We start from the raw sequence: 20,440 nt of genomic DNA, 5'->3' as shown, positions 1-20,440 counted from the left end.
CCCTTCTACACATAACCTAGTGGCCAGAACTGGCCATTTGGCCCCACAAGAAAGCCAGAAAGACAGACAGACAGACAGACACACACACACACACACACACACACACACACACACACACACACACAATCCTGACACATGGTAGAAGGGGGGAAACCCAGACACGTTTGGTAAATGATTCTAATGAAGACACACAATCCCTCCTCCATCTGCAGCAGAGACCTCAAGGCAATTTGGGCAGTGATATTTCCTGTTGCCCCCAGGAAGATCAGGGCCAAAGCAGAGGAGACACTCAGGGAAGAAGAAATACATTGTGTGAGGGGTTTTATTCCCATAGTTTCTTTAAAAGACGGTTAGCAAAGGTGCCATTTGCTTCAGAGAGGGCATCTGTGGTGGGGGATTCTGCAACCAGAGCACAGAGAGAAATGTGTTTTGTGTGTTCAACAGTTGTTTGTCCTCAAGGGCAGGTGGCTTCTCCACAAAGCTAGCAGAGTGTTAAAGGGGTTGGAGGGGAGGAGAGGCTTTGCTTCTGTACAGCTCAGGGAAGTGGGGGAGGTGGGGATACTCGAAGCTGCCTCTCCCTTTTCTCCTCATTCTCATTCAGAAGACTGCAAAGCAGGCTGATGGCCAGGGAAGGTGGGGTGGCAATGGAGCAGGCGGTTATGCCTGGTTATGCCTGGTTATACCAAGGGAGGGAGCTGCCACTAGCATCGCTCAGATGTCATCTGACAAAAAGGATGAAAGGTCTGTCAGACCTCAATCACCACTCCTTTTTAGTCCTTTGGCTTGCAATCACGCTTCTCTCCTGCCCTGCCCAGCACTCACGACCTTCCCTCACACTGCCTCTCATTGTCCAAAGATGGCCCCATAGGAAGCCCCAGGTCCGTGACCTCCTTCCCCAGACCCTGCATTACTCATTCATAAATACCCATCTCTTCCTCCCTTCACTTCTTTCCTTCACCATCTGCCCATAAAAGGTTTCAATCCCCATTTACAGTGGCCTTCACTATGCATTAGGGAGAGAACAACGTGATTAACTTGAAACAGTAACAGAAGCTAATATTTACTGAGCTCTTTCTGTCGGTGAAATATTGTCCCAAGCATATGGCAACCCTAATGTGTAAAATACCCTTTGAGATGGGCATCCTTACAGATGAGGAGATCCGGCACAGAGAGCTGCAGTCACTCACTTCAGATGTTCCAAACAGTAAAAGGCACAGTGAGAGTCACACACCCAGGCCTCTAACCATTATGCTGCCTTTGGGCTCTGCTACTATATATGACTGGTCAAAACACTCTCAGAGGATCTTGACTTGGGACATTCCAGGCTCCTCAGGGGCAGAGTTATGCTCGGCCTCTAGCAAGAGCACTCCTAGACCAGGGTCTTCTGGTGGACCTCACAGGGTCCTCCTGCCATGCCAAGGCCCCTCCTTACCTTGCTCTGGGTAAGTCCAGAACCCTGTCCTAATTCTTGTCCCTGCAGCCCTTGAGTCCCTCCTTCCCAGCCCTTGCCAAGAGATCCAGGATGGGCATCGATGCCTTCCTGGGAACTCTGCTTCTTCAAGCTCTGGCCTGAGAGAAGCACAGAGTTCTCTCCTTGGACCCCAAACCTGGGCTGCCTTCTTCAGCTTACCTCTGGGAAGCCCACTGATCATGGAGAGGGTGCTTCCTAGGAAGTGGGGGAGGTGGTCACAGAGCTGACCTTACAGAAGGCAGGTCCCAGGGCGGTGGTGAGAGCATACTGAGCAGTGGCCAGTCAGAATAAATACTGGTCAAACACATCTAATGAGACCACATTGGCGCATACTTGTTAAATATTAGCCTCATCAGGCTTCTCCCCACATCAGTGACTACTTCCTCACTATCTAAAAATCAATGCTCATATAAGGACATAACGTCCTGGCTCTCAGAGCCTTCCCTCCTGACTCTTCCCAACTTCTACTCTGCAGTTCTCCCTGAAGAGGAAGCAAGGGCCTTGGCCTTCTCAAGAAAATGGACAGTGAGGTCTGTCCCTGCTAGTGCAACTGTACTTACTAAACAACGCAGCCCTCTGTTTTCTATCCTAGGCACACACCAGATGCCTAGATTCCTTCTTTGTCCCTTCCCAAAGCCAAAACGACTCCCTTCGGGGCCCCAGAGTTCTCAGCGGAACAGGAGCCAGCTGGCAGCTGAAAGCGAAAGCAGACACCCAACTTCGCTTTTCTCCGAAAGCTTCCAGCGGCTCCTCCCCCTCCTCTTCCGGTCCGGGTCAAAGGGCCGCCAGGGCCTTGAGAGGAGGGCGGGGACGAGGCAGCCGGGACCGGGAGGGGCGGGCCTGGGGCTGGGGCGGGGCCAAGGCAGAGCCGGCGCCTACCCGGAGGGTGGGGGCTGGGAGTTGGGGGCGGTGCTGTGCTGGACCCTCCTGAAAGCTCGTTCACGTAACAAAGCTGTTGTTTGCTGTCTCCCCCATCCCGGCACCCCGCGGTCAGGACCAACTTGGCTTCACTCCAGGGATTTTGCTACGCCGAATACCGCTTCATGCTATCCATTCAGGGGCTCCCAGAATGGTGGCGCGGGGCCTGGGGGCACCCATGGGGCATCCTTCCTTGGAGAGATCTGGTTTGGGATCCCAGCTACTCTCGCCGCCCTCCATCCTGCCTCGCTGGAAACTTCCGTCAATAGAGACTCCTTTACTCCTTTAACGTTTAAAGAAACCAAGGACAAAACACTGGCAGCACAACATTCCCACTGCGGAACAGCTAGGCTGCTGGGACAGCGTCTGGGCCAGACCAGATGAACAGTGAGCCCGAGCATCTTGGAGTAGGGACCCACACGCTGGCTTCTGACTTTGGTGTCTGAAAGCTCTGGCTTCATTTCCTCCGCCAGCCTCCTACTGGCTAAATGAACAAGTTGCTTAACTTCTCTGAACCTCGGTTTCCTTATCAATATCCCAGGTTGCTGTGAGGACCAAGTAAAATGATGTATTGCGCACTGCCAGGCACAGTCTCTGGCGCATAGGATTTAACAGATGCTATTTCCCCCTTCCCGGAAAAGAGTAAGGGATTACTAGATCTTATTTTCTCTACCTCACAGTTTTTCAACGGAGCCCACCTCTCTTTGGAGTAGGCGACTTGGGCTGTGTTGACGCCATCTTTGCCTGGTTGTCAAGAAAAGATCCAGAAACACAGGCTTGTGGAATGTTGGAGCTGGAAGTCTTGTCCAACTGGACTTCCTCATTTCTTAGCCCTGGAAGGTCAGTGCCCTGCTCCCATAGCAGAGAGTGGGGACGAAAGTATTAGAAGTCAGGCTTCAGGGTCTGGGACTGGAAACTCCACCTTATCCTGCCCTTATGCAAACAAACTTAGCTCCTGTGAAGTCAGAAAAGCAGCCCAACCCCCCTTGTCCCCCTCCTGCCCCCACCCCCAGAACAAAGAAGTAAGGCTGTTGGTCCCCGCCCTCAGTACTCCTCTTTAGAAGCTTGGCAGTATTTCCAAGTGCTTGTGCCCTTCACTTCCATGAACCTTATCCACCCTCATGTCAAGAACTGCTCTCATTTTACAGGTCAGAAGCTGAGCCCAGAGTGGCCAGGTAACTTGAGTTTGGCCCATTTTGGTTTATTGGGATCCATACTTGAATTCCCTGGACTTTTCTCCTGGGCAGTATCCAAATGTCCAGCATATCCAGGGGACTTGAGTCAAGCTCACTTACAGAGTCTCAGTCTATTTCTGTCCATCTCTGTCCCTCTTTGTCTCCTGCTCTCTCTCTGTATGAGCCAAGCTCACTTAATAGACTCTGTCTTCTCCTGCTCCCCCCATGCACAGGCATTGGGGGAGCAGACACTAGCACTACCACAGCTGTCTTAGGAAAAATCTCTCCCAAATACCCTTTCAAAAGCTTCTCACTTCGCTCTTATCTAGAGGTCTAGAGATCTGGGTGATTTCCTGGGGAGGGAGACATTAGTCATACATTCCACGTGAAAGAAATTTCCCCCTTTCTGGGCTTGCCTGTACCGCATCTTGTAATTCATCACAGCTAATCACAGTGCCCTGGCCACTGCTGGCCCAGGCTGATAAGGGTCCCAGAAACCTGACGTGACCCTCTCTGAGCTACTGAAGGGAGAAGAGAATGGGGAGGAACGGCTGAGCGGGCACAGGGTTTTCCGTTAGGGCGATGATAGTTTTGGAACTAGGTAAAAGTGCACAACATGTTGCACCGCATTCTTCACTTTAAAATGGTTAATTTTATGGTATGTGAATTTCACTTTAATAAAAAGTTCTTTAAAAAACACTGATAATGGGGCACCTGGGTGGCTAAGTCGGTTAAGCATCTGACTCTTGATTTCGGTTCAGGTCATGATCTCACAGATTCGTGAATTCAAGCCCCAGGTCAGGCTCTGTGCTGACAGTGAGGAGCCTCCTTGGGATTCTCTCTCTTTCCCTCTCTCTGCCCCTCCCCCACCCATGCCCTCTCTCTCAAAATAAATAAACTTTAGTAAAAAGAAATAAAATAATATCACTGACATCTAATCACTTTTTTAAAAATTAGAGTTCATGTATGATCAGATTAATTCTGACTGCATTGTATGTGGCACACGGTCCCAACCTCGGAGGAATTTAAGACCTAGCTGGAGAACAGATGACATACATAAAACAACTTCCATAAGAGAAATGCCCTCCCTCTGTGTACAGTGAGAATTCAAAGATGCACATCCACTTATGTAAAAAAGGACAATTTCTTGGAGAAGACGATATTGGAAATCAGCTTTAAGAGTTGAATGGAATCTTTACTGTTAGAGTCAGAGGTGGAGAAACACAATTAACAGGAAGAAAGGTCTGGTCTCTGCAAGGGGATCAGATGATAAGTTTAAGGCCGTATCTAATCCAATCTGGCTGTCATAAAGCGACATCATTCCAGCATGAGTATTAAAGACCCAATGTCAAAAGACCAGGACTCTGTCCCTTTGTCTCTAATGCCTGATGCCCTGTTTGCCACATACCTGGTGATGCATGAATGTCAAGAATAAAAATGTGTATTAAAGAAAGTTTCTACGAAGCCCATGTACCAGGAAAATTATAAAACAGTAGCCTTCACTAGAAGCATGTACTATTACTGAAATAGGCAAAGACAAGCATGCAACAAGACAGAATATGGTGTAACTAATATGAGTTACATGCGGAATGAGTGGGGAAGTCTGGAGCCCTCTAGGAAAACTCCACATGCCATCCTATGGGATATGCACTGCATTTTAAATACAACAGGGAATCATTAAGGTCTATTGTGCCATGATGTCGACTAAGTAAGGCAAATGAGTGGTCAGTATGGGGAGAGCTGAGTGTGGACAAGCATGAGATTCAGATGGACGAGGACTCTGCCCTCATTGCATTCGCACTTGGGTTAAGGGCCCATCTTCCCAGGGCTGTGGAGCAAGACAGGAGGACACAGGAAGAGGGAACTGCTCATTCTCACGGAGCGGAAAACCTGCCACAGAACAGAATACTGTTGGCTGCGTTGTGCCTAATGAAGAAGAGGAAGGGGTGGTCAGCACAGAATACTGGTCCGGATACCAAGCAACACTCCACAACCACTACGGCCGAGGCGGCGGCGGCCTCTGTGCCTTCCTCATTCACCTCCACGAAACTCTTGTGCACAAACTTGGACACACACAGATTTCTCTCTGCTGACATTGCTGAAAAGTCAGCCTTGTCCTCCTGGAAGGCATCTACTATTCCCAAGCGCCGAAGCACAGACTCCATGTCATACTCCTCTTCCAGTTTAAACCTCGGAAGGAAAACTTCCACTTCGGTACTCTTCATACAGTCTGGCTTGGTCCAGGCCCTGAATTTCTCATAGGTGAGATGTTTTTCCACCTGAAAGACCAGAATTAGATTTTGAAATTCGTGTTTCGGTACTTATTTACATGCCCACCCACATACACTTCCTCCTTGCATAGATGCATATTGATTGTCACACAAGACCTGTGGCACCTTTATCTGCCAGGAAATCCGGGCTATATCACACCTGTGCAATTAAATACGTGGCTTGCCAGGCAGGGAAGTCTTCAAACAGCCCAGAAGCACAAAGACAGTGGCTGTTCCTCCTGTTACCCAACAACGTCTAGGAGACATCTTTTAACCTGACAATCCTCAATGCCCAGCTGACTGTGATTTTCTTTTTAACTGTGCTTATTTTTTGAAGATGACACATTGTTGGTAAGAAAAATGATTGGGAGGGGCGCCTGGGTGGCTCAGTTGGTTACGCCTCCAACTCTTGGTTTCAGCTCAGGCCATGATCTCATGGTTTGTGAGATCAATCTCTGCCTTGGGCTCCACTGCTGACAGTACAGAGCCTGCTTGGGATCCTCTCCCTCCTCTGTTCGTGTATCTGAGCTCTCTCTCTGTCTCTCTCCCTCTCTCTTGAAATAAATAAAATTTTTAAAAAAACTTAAAAAAAAAAAAAGAAAAATGATTGGGAAAGAAAGGGCTCTTGGTAGAGTCCACCCAGAAGAACTATTTGCCAGAGGCACAATCCTGCACACACTCTGAAGAGACATGGGTGGGGAGGAGGGGCGTGGACAGAGAGACAGCCAGTGGCTGCAGTGCTGCTCACACAGGCTCCTTGGGTCACGGGAGCACCCTGTGCCACTCGGTGCCTGGCTTGGGAGCTACTGGGCCGTGGCTGACTCTCACCGTTGGGGTCCGTGCCAAAAGGAAGCAGAGTGGGTGGGGAGTGTCTTTTCTAGCTGTTTCTGGCTCTGCCCTCCTGAATTTCAGGTTCTTAGTATTTCAAATAAAATGCTAACAACGATTATGATAATAATAATGGATCACATTCATGCAGGGCTGATAATGCAGCAGACAATGTGCAAAGCTTGTTCCCAGAACTACGCCCATTTTATCCTAATAAAACTCTATCAGGAGATGTTATCACCATCCCCATTTTAGAAAACAGAGCAATCTGGCAAGGTCACATAGATAATAATGGGAGAAGGAGGTCCTGAATAACAGTTTAGTTCCAAAACCCCAGTATCTGAATAGTGTGCCCTGCTGCCTCATTGCCCATATCATCAACTTAAAAGATAAACACAAATGTTGAAAATGGTGCTTGAGTTCTAGCCTATCAGGAAGGATGTGAAGGTCGTCACTGGATTCATCTCACCGAGCTTAGATCCACGTTGTCATCTGGAAGCACAATGACCATGCTCAGCTCCTCACCCACATAGGGCACCTCCAGGACCTGGGCCTTCACCTCTTCAATATGAGCAAGCTTAAACGTAGCTTCCTGAAACATCATCTGCACTGGCCTCTGCTCCTTCTGATGGGAATAAACAGATGAGCATGGAGTTAGAAACAGATTATTGAAAGAAGCAATAAAAATTTCCAAAAGACCTAGAATTGATTCCAGGAGTGTTTTCAGCACCTGTGAAGGAAAGAATATTCCTGTGCTAGTTCTGACTCTTTCCTGTCATCATTACAAAGCGTCTATTGTAAACAGGTGACCTAGGAAAGACGTTCTACTCAGCAAAATAAATGTGATACTCTGCATTTTCCAGAGGAGGAAATCAGATTTTCCTCATTTAAACTATATCTAAAGAGGGGCACCTGGGTGGCTCAGGCAGTTAAGCATCCGACTCTTGATTTCAGCTCAAGTCACGATCTCACGGTTTGTGAATTTGAGACCTGCACTGGGCTCTGTGCTGATGGTATGGACCTACTTGGGATTCTCTCTCCCTGTTTCTCTGCCGCAACCCTGCTCGGATGTGTGCACCTTCTCTCTCTCTCAAAAATAAACATATATAAAATATATCTAAGGAAACTATGGTGTCATATAAAATTAAATAGAAAATTATTCATTTTAACTAGAGAAAGGTATTGTGATAAAGGGGAAAGAAATTTAAGAATTTCCCAGAAATGTGACTGGAAGTGTATGGACACACCCACTTAGAAAGCAGTCTTGCCAGCAAGTAGAAAGAATTAATGTTTCTTTATGTAATTAAATCCAGTTGTTCCGATTCTGATACTCTAATCCAAGGAAATAATTTTTTAAAACACAGAAGTGGTGGAGCACCTGGGTGGCTCAGTCAGTTAAGTGTCGGACCCCTGATTTTGGTTCAGGTCAGGATCTCACGGTCATGAGAACAAGCCCCACATCAGGCTCAGCATGGAGCAGGGAACCTGTTTAAGATTCTCTCTCACCCTCTACCACACCCTGCTCTCTCAAAAAAATACTGAACAGGTATATGCATGCAGAAGTTAGAGTATTATACTTATTTTTTCAAGTTGATACAGATCGGCGGTTATATACATTAGAATAGTTTCTAAAATCAGTGCTAGACAAGTTCTACCCCTCCCACCTTCATACCTCAAGGGCTGATTATGTAAAGTACATCTTCAGCACCCCCCAAAAAAGTTTTACCTGTACAATGTGTTTCCTAATTACAATAAAATTGTATTTGGGGGGAGAGCTGGGATTTTGGCAAGCTATTTTATTTTATTTTATTTTATTTTATTTTATTTTATTTTATTTTATTTTTTTTAACTAGGGTCACATGGCTGGCTCAGTTGAAAGCACATGGGACTCTTTTTTTTTATTTTTTTTAATGTTTTTTTTATTTTTTGATACAGAGAGAGACAGAGCATGAGGGGGGAGGGGCGGAGAGAGAGGGAGACACAGAATTGGAAGCAGGCTCCAGGCTCTGAGCTAGCGGTCAGCACAGAGCCTGACGTGGGGCTCGAACCCACGAACGTGAGATCTGACCTGAGCCGAAGCCGGAGGCTTAACCGACTGAGCCACCCAGGCGCCCCTGGCAAGCTATTTTAATGCCTGCTGAACTTATACCTCAATTTCAAGGCTAAGATCTTTGTCAGTTTTAATGTTAGAAATATATAAACACTAAATTAATAATGATTAATTAATATTAATTCAAGTCTATACTTATTTGAATTTTTTAAATATCTGATTAAAGAAATATTCCCTCTATCCACTCCCCCAACACACACACACATCACACATTTTTCCTTAACACTTATTTTTTGGTTTCTGTTTAGCAACTTGAGCTTAGAAGAAAGTCTTAAGTTTCCAGAAGTAGGTGGCAGCAATGAAGGCAGGAGAGAATCTCAGAGGTAGTAGGAGCAGTAATAAAATGCAAAAAATTATAGACAGCAAATAACCTTTGTTCCGCTGTTCTTTTCTACTGAGTTTAAAGTTTCATTTGTAAATGTGGTTTCAAAGTTATTTAAAAATTTTTTTCATGTTCATTCTTTTTTGAGAGAGAGAGAGAAAGAGAGAGAACACGAGTGGGGGAGGGGCAGAGAGCAAGGGAGACACAGAATCTGAGCAGGCTCCAGGCTCTGAGCTGTCAGCACAGGGCCTGACCTGGAGCTCAAACCCACGAACCGTGAGATCATGACCTGAGCTGAAGTCAGATGCCTAATTGACTGAGCCACCCAGGTGCCCTTCAAAATTATTTTTAACCAATCATTTATGCTTTTACAAAATTAGCTTTTTCCATTCAATTTCTTCATGAAACTAGCAGGATTTCTGAAAGCTTCTCTCACCTGGTTTATTCTAAAAGGCATTTCCCTTGTGTACGTTTTCTTGAACTGTTCATTCCACCTTCCTTTGAAGTAGATGGCATTGACAAGAACCAGCCTGGTCTGTGCATCAATCGAGCTATCTGGCAACAGGTCTCGAATTTTACCTTCCAGAAAAAGAGAATATATTCAGGTGATTTTTATAGAACATGGGATGAATAAACCATGATAAGGTTTACAGGCAAATCCTTTAGTCAAGAACCAAACATTCTTTTCTTTTTTCAAATTTGCTGAGTTTGGATTGTGAGGTGCAGAAATCAAACACAACACATACAAGTGGTATTCACGGTCAGGTCACCAAGGCCTTTCCACAAAGCTGAGGACGGCGAATGATTTCTAAATCACTCAGCGAAAAACGCCACACGGGTCGGACAATGAGGCAAGCAGGAAATGAGCAACGGGCAGCAGGACCTGGGTTATCTCAGGCGGTGAAACGGGATTGTTCGGTTTAGTGCAGCAAAGCCTTAACCAGTGCTAACATTCCACAGCTACGTCCACATGTCAGAGGCAGCTGGAATGAACAGCTCAATGGAGAAGAGCTGACAACGGGCCGCCCTGGTGCACTGAGGAGCTTCTGGAAGCAACTAGAAGCGATTTTTCTATTTGATTCTCTAAACAAAACACCAGACATTCCTGGCAAATGTAAGGTGGGTAAGTGGAAGATACTCCCTCCTTCCCCTGGATATCAAACTGTGCCTTTCTATGAACTAAGAGCATCCCTGGTAATTCGCTGCCTCCAGATGGTGTGAAGTGGCAAATATTCCAAGAAGAAATGGTGGCAATAACATGGTACTCCGGAAAACAAAGGCTCAATGCCAAACAAAGGATGATCTCAGTCTGCAGGATTGATCAGCCCTGAGAGACAGTCTACAGTTGGCCTATCAAATCTAGGCTTGTCCAATCTGATGAAGGGAGTGTGAGTGGAAGACATGAAAGAAGCAGTAGCATAAGTAAGCTTAATGTGTGAGGTAAAGGTGGTGGTAGGTCCACATAGAATTTAGAAGGAGCAACCCCACGTATATGACTCAGGGGAGAGTGGACCAGTAGTGTCCTTCCTATGGAGGCAATGAGCCCACCCAACACGTGAACGTTACTGGCCACGTGAAAGCATGTTCAGCGTAGGTTACTAAACTGGAAATCTGGTCTGTGACTTTCTTTTCACATTTGTATCAGTCATTTTGGTCCCTGGAGAATGGAAAACATTAAGACTCCGTTGTTGAAAACGTGCACTTCTGATGGGAACCACTTTGAGTCCATTAACGTCCAAATATGTCAGGAGGCCCAGCCTGTCGGAGTGACTCTGACCATCTGGAACACTAGTGAAATCAGAACAGCAGGAAAAGCAAGGGGAGGAAGAGAGAAGGGAGGAACAGGAAAAAGGAGGAGGGGAGAAAGCAAAATACTTGACGTAATAACATGTAATTCTGACCTTCAGTCTTTTTTGAGACCCAAGTGTTGATGTGTTTCCTGGACTGCTCTGCAGCTTTGGCAAAGGAAAGCTGCTCAAGCTCGGCGTGGTAGAACTGAAGACAGGATTCCTTAAAGGTCTTTGGAGAGAAAAGTGTTCAATGTGGCTATGCTCCGAAATAAAGTTTAGTTTTCATAAAACCAGAATATTACATACTTTTTATTAAAATAAGTATACATCTCTTAAAAGCGATATCTTAGCCTACGAGGTACTAAAACATCAGAGTTTACTGGTAAGTACTGGGGCGCCTAGATGGCTTAGTCAGGTGAGAATACATCTTCAGCTCAGGTCACAGTCTCATGGTTCATGAGTTCAAGCCCCACATTGGGCTCTGTGCTGACAGCTCAGGGCCTGAAGCCTGCTTCAGATTGTGTCTCCCTCTCTCTCTACTCCTCCCCCCACTCACACTCTCTCTCCAAAAAATAAGTAATAAAATACACATAAAATAAATAAATAAATATATGTTAAGTACTAAACCATGAATAACCAACCAGAAGTGGATAATTTTACAAGTAGTCAAATGTTAAATAATTCAAGGCACAGTCATAGAATTATGAGTTTTTAAAACACTGTCCACCATAATTTTTGGTTCTCCAGGACCTTTCTTTCAGACTCTGTATTTTGAATACAACTTTTATTGTTTTGCTGACTCAACTCACCGAGAGGAACTCACATGTCTCTTCTCCAAAGAGCCTGTTGGCTGTTCTGAGCAAGTACTGGGTGCCAGGTTTGTTCACTTCAGTGAGAAGTGACTGGAAACTCTGATGAATGTCTTTCTCTGTGTTTAAAGAAAGCACCTGTTGAGAAAAATAATTTTAAAAATTATCAAGATGGGGTGCCTGGGTGGCTCAGTCAGTTAAGTGTCTGACTTCAGCCCAGGGCATGATCTCATGGTTTGTGAGTTCGAGCCCCACATCGGGTGCTGCACTCACAGTGTGAAGCTTCCTTGGGATTCTCTCCCTTTATCCCGTCTCCCTCTGCCTCTCCACAACTCATGCTTTTCTGTCTTTCTCAGAATAAATAAATAACTTAAAAAAATAATCAAGATTGTTCTTAGATCTCAAAAACTCTTTCTCAAAATTCTCTTCGATCTCAAAATTCTTTCTCAGATACTGTACAAAATTTTCCTTTAAAAGGACATTGTTTTCATTTAAATTGCAGATTTAATACATACTAGAGCAATACTATGTGAAGGTGGGGAGAAGATACAGAGAGAAAGAGAGAGAGAGAGAACAGAAAACGTAGGCGTCAGAGTTGGTTTTCTGTCTAAATAGATCTCTCTTATTTAAAGGTAACAGACAGAATGACCCAGAGAAGAAGGGTTCAGAAAAGGGGCTATTATAAAATCTTGCATCCCAAGAAAAGCAGAAGCATGAAATATGCCCTAAGTAAAGGAAAACTGTTCCTAAGATTAAAAAAAATAGTTAAAAGCATTATAAGTTCAAGAAGAAATGGGCAGAAATACAATCAGTGGGGAAGGCATCAATTTCAATCTTTGTCAGCTTATACAGAATCCAAAAAAACTAGTTCTTTAAAAGAACTTCCTCTAATGCTATAAGTAGCAATGTATATTTTTGTATACTGCGTGCCATTACTGACCAGTTGAACACAAAAGGATAAGGAACTTTCAATGTCTCTGAATGCAAAGTAACCAGACAATGTTGAGGCTCTCAAAAAAAAAAAAAAAGCTCCCGAAGGTTCATCAGCTAGCTTAAGACATAGAAAAGTTCAGTAAGCTCAAAACATCCCCTCTCTACATATAAACCTTCACTCGCTCATGCCAAAGCTGAAAAATGATTCAGATGAGCCACTACCCCAGAGGGGTTCTCAAGAGAAAAGAAAGAGGTACTGAAACAAAGAGCCATATCAAGCCTCCCGGAGTGAAGGTGTGCGCAGGCGCAGGAGACGGGCTTGCCGGTGTTGTCTTAGGCATGAGTCCTCTGCCTGCTCTACAAAACCCCTTCAGGACAGGGATTGATTCGTAGTTATTTTCAGATGTTTGCTGAATGCCTGTTAAACTAAGTAGTCCACACACAGTCTGTATATCTAATAAAGACCTGTCTTTTCACCCACATTTGCATATTTTTGTCCATCCCCTGACCAGGAAGGCATGTTGGCATATTAATGACTTGAAAGAGATATTAATCTACCCTTCATTGTCAAAGGATATTTACAGTTAGGAAGTCTTTTACTTCAAAAATGAGAGATCTTAACTGCTTGGATTTCAAATAATTTCAGTATCATTTTCTAAACAAAGATAAGGTGCTAGGACAAGATTATGAAAGTCTTCAATCCAGATTATTAATTAGAACTCTTCCCAAAAAGTCTCAGCGAAGGAGACTCCCAGGCCTGCCCTTTGTGTCTCGTGCCCCAGGCAGCCCCCCTGCCTGGTACAAGCACGTATGGGTGTTCGCACGAGGACCCCTCCCCATCCTGCGTCCGGGCAATTCTGGAGCGTGAAGTGTGAGGCTGGATGATGGAACATAACAACGGAAAGGCAGTCCCTTCTCCTGGGGGACAGGTAGGTTTACCTGGGCCATCTGGGCGGCAGTGTTTCCTTTTGCCCCCAGGAAGACCATGGCCAGGGCAGAAGAGACGCTCACAGGAGAAACAAACACGTTGCGTGAAGGGCTGTCTTGACACAGCATCTTTAAAAGGTGAAAGGCAAAGGTGCCATTTGCTTCAGAAAGGGCATCCATGATACAGGCTCTGGAACCAGAGAAGAAAGAGAAAGTCTGCTTTAAACACCCCTGGACGTTACTGACCTGGCAATTATGGGATTGTACTTTTTTTTTAATAATAAAGCTCATAGATATTTTAAGTTGGAGGAAAATCTATATACTGTTGCTCCCCATCCAAAACGTCAGCCCACATTTTAAAGTAAATGGAGAAGGATGGTACTTGAGAGCCTTAGGAATTAACAGCACGAATTCACAGACACACAGCACTCAGCCTCCTGGGGGCAGTGAAGTCCAATCCTTTCCCATAAAGACCAGCTCTTCCCACCTGAGAAGGGCCTCAGGGAGAAGAAGGATGGATGGGGTCAAGGAGGAGGGGAGCGGGAAGGAGGGGGAAACTGCCACTGAAAAACATTCTAGGTTCTCTATCCTGGTCTCCATATCCTGGTTTCGTCTTCTCCTTCTCCTTCTCCTTCTACTCCTTCTCCTCCTCCTCCTTTCTTCTTCTTTTAATGTTTATTTATTTTTGAGAGAGAGAGAGAGCATGCCCAGGGGAGGGGCAGAGAGAGAGGGAGACAGAAGATCTGAAGCAGGCTCCATGCCTGCTGGATGCAGGGGCTTGAGCTCACAAACCCCAAGATCATGACCTGAGCCGAAGTCAGAGACTCAATGACGGAGTCACTCAGGTGCCCCAATACTGTTTCTTCTTGCATACATTTATGAAGAGCGCTTCTGAGAGTTTCAGCCATGCAAAAGGCCACAGTCTCCCTATTTGTCAGCTGATACTTGAGAAATGTTTCAGATTCTGGTAAAAGACGACAGACAGGCTACAGTTGGGTATAACATTGGCTGTGAGGCAAGGACCCTTTATCTACAGTGCCTGGTCACCAACCAGCTAGGGAGAGCCCGTGCACTCTCCTGCTGAGCAGCCCTCACCCCTAGATGATATCTATACCCCTATAGCAATAACTCCTGATATCCCATAACACAACTCGGTGTGCCCGACCATCCCTAGCTTCTAGACATCACGTGATCTTCGAACACTGGAAAAGAGACTGAGAAAACTGTGTGCTTGTTTTGTTTTAAAATATTTTGCTAACTTAGCAAAATTTGGGAGTTCTATTCAACAGTTGGAGCAAAAGCTCCTCCTCCATTCCACCAGAATGGAAAGGTGATGAGGAATGGAGAAGGGTCCAAGAAAGAGCAAAACCACCAAGAACAGGAAGGCCCAGACCTATGAAGTCACAGAGGTCAGAGGTCTAAATGTTAGTGGGCAGGTCTGCTGATCACACAGCTGAACCTGAACGCATGGCCACCACCATGCCCCAGCCCACCAGGCAACTAGGTAAGGGTGGCCATGAGACCCTCACTCACCCACCCACCTGACTCCTTCCTGCGGCTCCTCATTCTCTCACACCCATCACCTGCCTTCTGCTGCCCAAATGGCTCCGGAACCAGTCTAGTTCTGAGCCCGTACCTAGTCTAGACCACCTGCTGCCACCTCAGAACAGAACCACCCCCCCCAGACAGATCCTGTAAGCCCTCCTCTTAAATCTCTGATAGCTCAAGATGCCCGGGTGGCTCAGGGGTTGGCTACAGCTCAGATCATGATCTCATAGTTGGTGAGACCAAGCCCGACTCCAGCTCTGTGCTGACAGCAGGAGCCTGCTTAGGATTCTCTCTCTCTCTCTGCCCCTCCCCTGCTGGCTCTCTGTCTCAAAATAAATAAATAAACTTGGATAAACTCAAAGCTCACTTCATTTAAATGTCCACCCACGGATGAATGGATAAAGATGTGGTATATATTCCAAATGAAGTATGACTCAGCAATCAAAAAGAATGAAATCTTGCCACTTGCAGCTACAAGGATGGAACCAGAGGGTATCATGCTAAGCGAAATCAGTCAGAGAAAGACAAATATCCTATGACTTCATTCATATGAGGACTTTAAGATACAAAACAAATGAACATAAGGAAAGGGAAGCAAAAATAATATAAAAACAGAGAGGGAAACAAAGTATTAGAAACTTAAATATCGAGAACAAACAGAGGGTTGCTGGAGGGGTTGTGGGAGGGGGCATGGGCTAAATGGGTAAGGGGCTTTAATAAAGGAATCTACTCTTGAAATCATTGTACTATACTAACTTGTACTAACTAACTTGGATGTAAGTTTTTAAAAAATTTAATAAGAATAAATAAAGGGCTTATCCTCCACCTGTCCCTCTCGTCTTGCTCCAGCCTCAGCTTCTAGCTGTCAGGACCACCTTTCAGTCATGGCACCTCTGAGCCACTGAAAACACTTTATGCAGTTCCTGGACCCCTGCACTGGCTAATGGCGCTCAGCTTCCCTCTCCACTCAAGCATCCCAGTCAGGGGCTCCCCCCATCCCGGGATGGCTCACTCTTCTTTTTTTTTTTTTTTTCCCATGTTTATTTTTGAGAGCGAGAGAGAGCCTGAGAGCAAGTGGGGGAGGGGCAGAAAGAGAAGGAGACACAGAATCCAAAGCAGACTACAGGCTGTGAGCTGTCAGCACAGAGCCCCACGCGGGGCTCGAACCCATGGACCAGAAGATCATGAGCTGAGCTGAAGTTGGACATTCAACAGACTGAGCCACCCAGGCGCCCCGGTGGCTCACTCTTCTGCAATTCCTTCTCTTGTTGGATGTGGTCCCACCAGGCCGCAAGCCCCCACTGCAAGGGTGGTGTGGCACCGCGGATCCTACTGGAAGAACGCTCAGGGAAAAGGAAGGGCTCCAGAAATTTGTGTGGAATGACTCTAAGAATTAAGATGGGTAGAAGTGCTCGGATTTGCTGTTGCAGACCGGTGATTTCAGCAGGTAAGGGGAGAGGTAGGCAGAGGTCAGAGCGCGGATCCCTAGGAGAGAGAGGGGGTAAAGAAGCAGGACTGGGAGAAAGGCGGCTGCAGGGGAGGAGACCTGGGAAGCGCTGAGACAGGACCCTGGAGGAGGGAACCAGCCGCAACTGCGCCACTGAGCGGCTGGGATCCAACGAGGCCCTATTTCTGTGACCGGGGAGAGGCACCACCCGCCGCGCTTCTACCAGATCGGCCCCGCGTGCAGTCTCTGAGCGCGGGCGCGGGGCTCCGTCCTCCGCCGTCCCCGCCCTGCCCCGGGACGCCCCCACTTGCCACCTTAGGCACCGCCGCGCTCCTCGCGTCGCAGTCGTCCGGGCCTGGATGCCGAGCGCTCCGGGAAGAGCCGCTGCTCAGGTCTCAGCTGGCGTCCGGAGTGAGCGGCAGCAGCCTTTGAGGCTCGCCCCAGACCCAGACGACCTCCACGCTTCCTGCCGTCCGCTGAGGGCGACGCGTAGCCGCGCCCCCGCGGAACCGCCAGCTGGGCGCGGCCGGGGTCTAGTCCGCGAGGGCGTCGCCGACACACCCCACCCCCACCCTCCCGGCCCCGCCTCGCGTGTGGAGCCCCGCGGGGGTCACCGGAAGGGCTGGAAGCCTCCTAAACCGATTGTGAAAGGAAAAGCGCTTTCAAACGGATAGGTGAGCCAGGCGAGAACCGCTGCGCTTGCTGGTTCACAAGGGGAGAACACCCTGGGGACGCCCGGGAGAGGCGACAGAACTTAGCCTGGGCGAGAAGCTTCCAGAAGCACTTGACAGGCTCCGATTTTAGAGTGAGAAGGCCTGTGGGTCTTTATTCCACACCCCTTATCTTACACAGATGAAAGAGTCAGCTAAAATAAAGTATCCGCTCAAGATCCCACACTAATTAGCTGTCGTAAGGCTAGGCGTCCTAACTTCTAGGACATGAGCCTTTTCCCCCCTACTGGCATTTGGGCTCTGGTGACAGTGTGTATGCAGCGCTACCATTTATTTACCTGCAAAGTGATGGGAACAGATCTACTGAGTCGGACTGCCTCAGCACCTGGGGTTCTGAGGCAGGTGGACTTGTGGATGGTTGATTTGGTTGTTCGAAAGGTCATCACATACCCACACTCTTCCCATCCCTCGTGGCTTTACTTGTTGATGTGATGATGTCCAGAGAAAGAGAACATAGTAAATGACTTTCTGAAACAGAGAGGTTTTCCCAGAAGCCTTGTCCTTCAGCAGATTTCTCTTCCTCTTTCAAATGAACCTGAATTAGTGCCTTCTCCTGAGGGATTGAATTGGGGGGGTGAGGCAAGCCAGGTAACTAAATTTCAGGAGGCACACACTCTTAGGGGCTAACCCCTGTACTTATGTGACCCTGACAGCAGTGCCTCCCTAAATTTCACACCTTAGGTGCCTCCCTTTTCAAAACATAACAGCGTTATTGCGACCTATTTATATACCATAATATTCACACTTTAAAAACATACAATTCAGTGGTTCTTAGTCTCTTCACAAAGTTGTACAACTATAACCACTAACTCCAGAACGTTGTATCATCTCAAAAAGAAACACCATGCCCAATAGTGGTTTTCTCTGTTCCCTCTTCCCACAGCCCCTGCCAAACACTAATCCATTTTGTCTAGATTTGTCTACTGGGGTTTTTTCATGTAGATAGAATCATATTTAATGTCATCTTTAGTAACTGCCTTCTTTCACTTAGCACAGTGTTCTCAGGTTGATGTTCGCTGGTTCAAGGTAACAATGATTTATTTTTCATTTCTTTTAATGACTGATGATATAATAACACTGTGTGTGTGTATTATATATATCCATTTTATTTATTCATTCACCAATTGGTAGACATTCGGGTTTTTTGTCTGTTTTGTCTGTTAGGAATGATGCTACCAAGAACACTCACATACAAGGTTTTGTCTAGATGATGTTTTCATTTCTCTTGGGTCTATATCTGGAGTGGAATTGTTAGGTCATATAGTAACTCTATTTAACTTTCTGAAAAACTGCCAAACTATTTTTCAAAGCAGCTACAAAATTTTATTACCATCAGTGTACATGGGTTTAAGTTTCTCGACATCTACTGTCTGTCTTTTTTTAGTTTTAGAAGGTGTGAAAATGGCATTGCATATGGTTTAGAGTTGTAGTTTCTTGATGACTAATGATGTTGGACATCTTTTATCTCTCCATGTGCTTACTGGCTCTTTGTATATCTTCTTCAGGTAAAAACCCATTCAAATATTTTGCTCATTTTCAAGTTAGGTTGTCTTTTTATTGTTGAGTTTTAGCACTATACGTTTTTATTTATTTCATCATCATACTGCATACTCAAACTGCTCAAAAAGTGACAAAAAGAAAATCTTAAAAAGTGATTAAAAATAGAGAGAAAAACAGAGATTGTTCTTGGAGAACAATTTTGTAGTTTCTTAAAAACTTCAACGTGCGTATGACTCAGGTATTCACACTCCTATGTATTCACACAAGGGAAACAAATGCATATGTTCATGCAAAGACTTTGCAAATGAATGACCATTGTAATTTGATTTGTAATAGTTAAAATCTTTGCAACAACCCAAATATCCAACAACAGAAGAATGGAAACAAACTGCAATGTATCCATATAATGGGATATAACTTAGTAATTTAAAAATGAACTATTGATGCACAGGATATGGATGAAATCCATATATCTCAAAATAATTGTACTACAGGAGTACAATAGGAGCCATACCCTAAAAGTACATGCTGTATGATTCCATTTACATAATGTTCTAGAAAATGCAAATTACCCTATAGTGGCAGGAAGCAGCGGAGTGGGTGTCCAAGACTGAGGGTATGTGGGGAAGATGGGGCAAAGAGGGATGGGAGAGGACTGAAAGGTGTAAGAGGAGCCTTAGGGTGTGATGGATATGCTGATTATCTTGATTATGGTGATGGTTTGACCAGTGCCTACAATATCACAACTTACTCAATTGTATATATCAACAATGTGAAGTCCATTATATCCAGTATACTTTAATAAGATTCTAAAATAATTTTTTAGAGAACAAACAAATTAAAATTTGTAGATGCCTGTTTTCCAGTCCTGAGGATTAATTTTTCCCCCCAAATCCATTTTAGAAAGCACAGTCGCTGAAATGGATGTGGTCTAAGAGGGAACATAGTCTAGCTTGGTAGATTTTATTGAGAGCTGTAATGTAGTGGCTCAGGTAACAGGCCGATGAACTGTGACTGCAACGGAGAAGCAGGAGCAGCCATGATTCAGTCCAAGTCATAAGAAAGAAGCCAGCAGCAGTCAGAGATGGTGTAACTGGGAGTGTAAATCAGTACTTTTTGGAGACCAATTTGGAAGAAGCCTTAAAATATGCCCAACTTTTATCTCAACAGTATTATATTTAGGAAGACTTCCTTTAAAATATTAAGGAATGACCAACAGTACAGTATATAACAGTGCAGCATGTAATATAAATAATTTTAATTACCCAAATTGTCTACAAGTAAATAGATCACAAGAAATATGGACACTCATACAATGGAACTAATTGTATGTATATCAAAATTGATGATATGTATAGATAATTACCTTGAGGAAGGTTCATAGTAAGTAGGGGTTATAGAAGTCTATGATTAACTTGTAAGTAAGTTTAACTTGTGTTTATAAGTTTATATTTCCATACAATGTTGGTTGGAAACCCTCCTGAGCTTCCTTGGAATAATATGAAACCAGCTCCATGCTCGGAGGGCAGGGAGAGACAGAAGACAGAGGCAGGCCACTCCAGGTCGGTAGGTAGGTGGCAGTTTTATTAAGTGTGGCTTGCCTTGGGTGGCAGCAAGATGAATGGATCCCAGCACCCACCCACCCAACCTTAAAAAGTTTA

General features: G+C 45.5%; 1 protein-coding gene across 1 annotated transcript; it reads right to left on the bottom strand.

The window, feature by feature from the left end:
• Positions 1–4,506: 4,506 nt before the first annotated feature.
• Positions 4,507–17,070, bottom strand: SERPINB9 (serpin family B member 9). The gene is made up of 7 exons (XM_029945101.1): positions 16,863–17,070; positions 13,566–13,743; positions 11,694–11,831; positions 10,996–11,113; positions 9,531–9,673; positions 7,132–7,287; positions 4,507–5,843 (listed from the first exon to the last, which is right to left on the bottom strand). The coding sequence occupies exons 2-7, from the start codon at positions 13,731–13,733 to the stop codon at positions 5,439–5,441; spliced, it is 1,128 nt and encodes a 375-aa protein (XP_029800961.1). The 5' UTR covers positions 13,734–13,743; positions 16,863–17,070; the 3' UTR covers positions 4,507–5,438.
• Positions 17,071–20,440: the final 3,370 nt, after the last annotated feature.

The sequence above is a fragment of the Suricata suricatta genome, chromosome 7 (genome assembly GCF_006229205.1).
Source record: "Suricata suricatta isolate VVHF042 chromosome 7, meerkat_22Aug2017_6uvM2_HiC, whole genome shotgun sequence".
NCBI classification, from domain to species: Eukaryota; Metazoa; Chordata; class Mammalia; order Carnivora; family Herpestidae; genus Suricata; species Suricata suricatta.
This window is presented reverse-complemented; position numbering and strand designations above follow the sequence as displayed.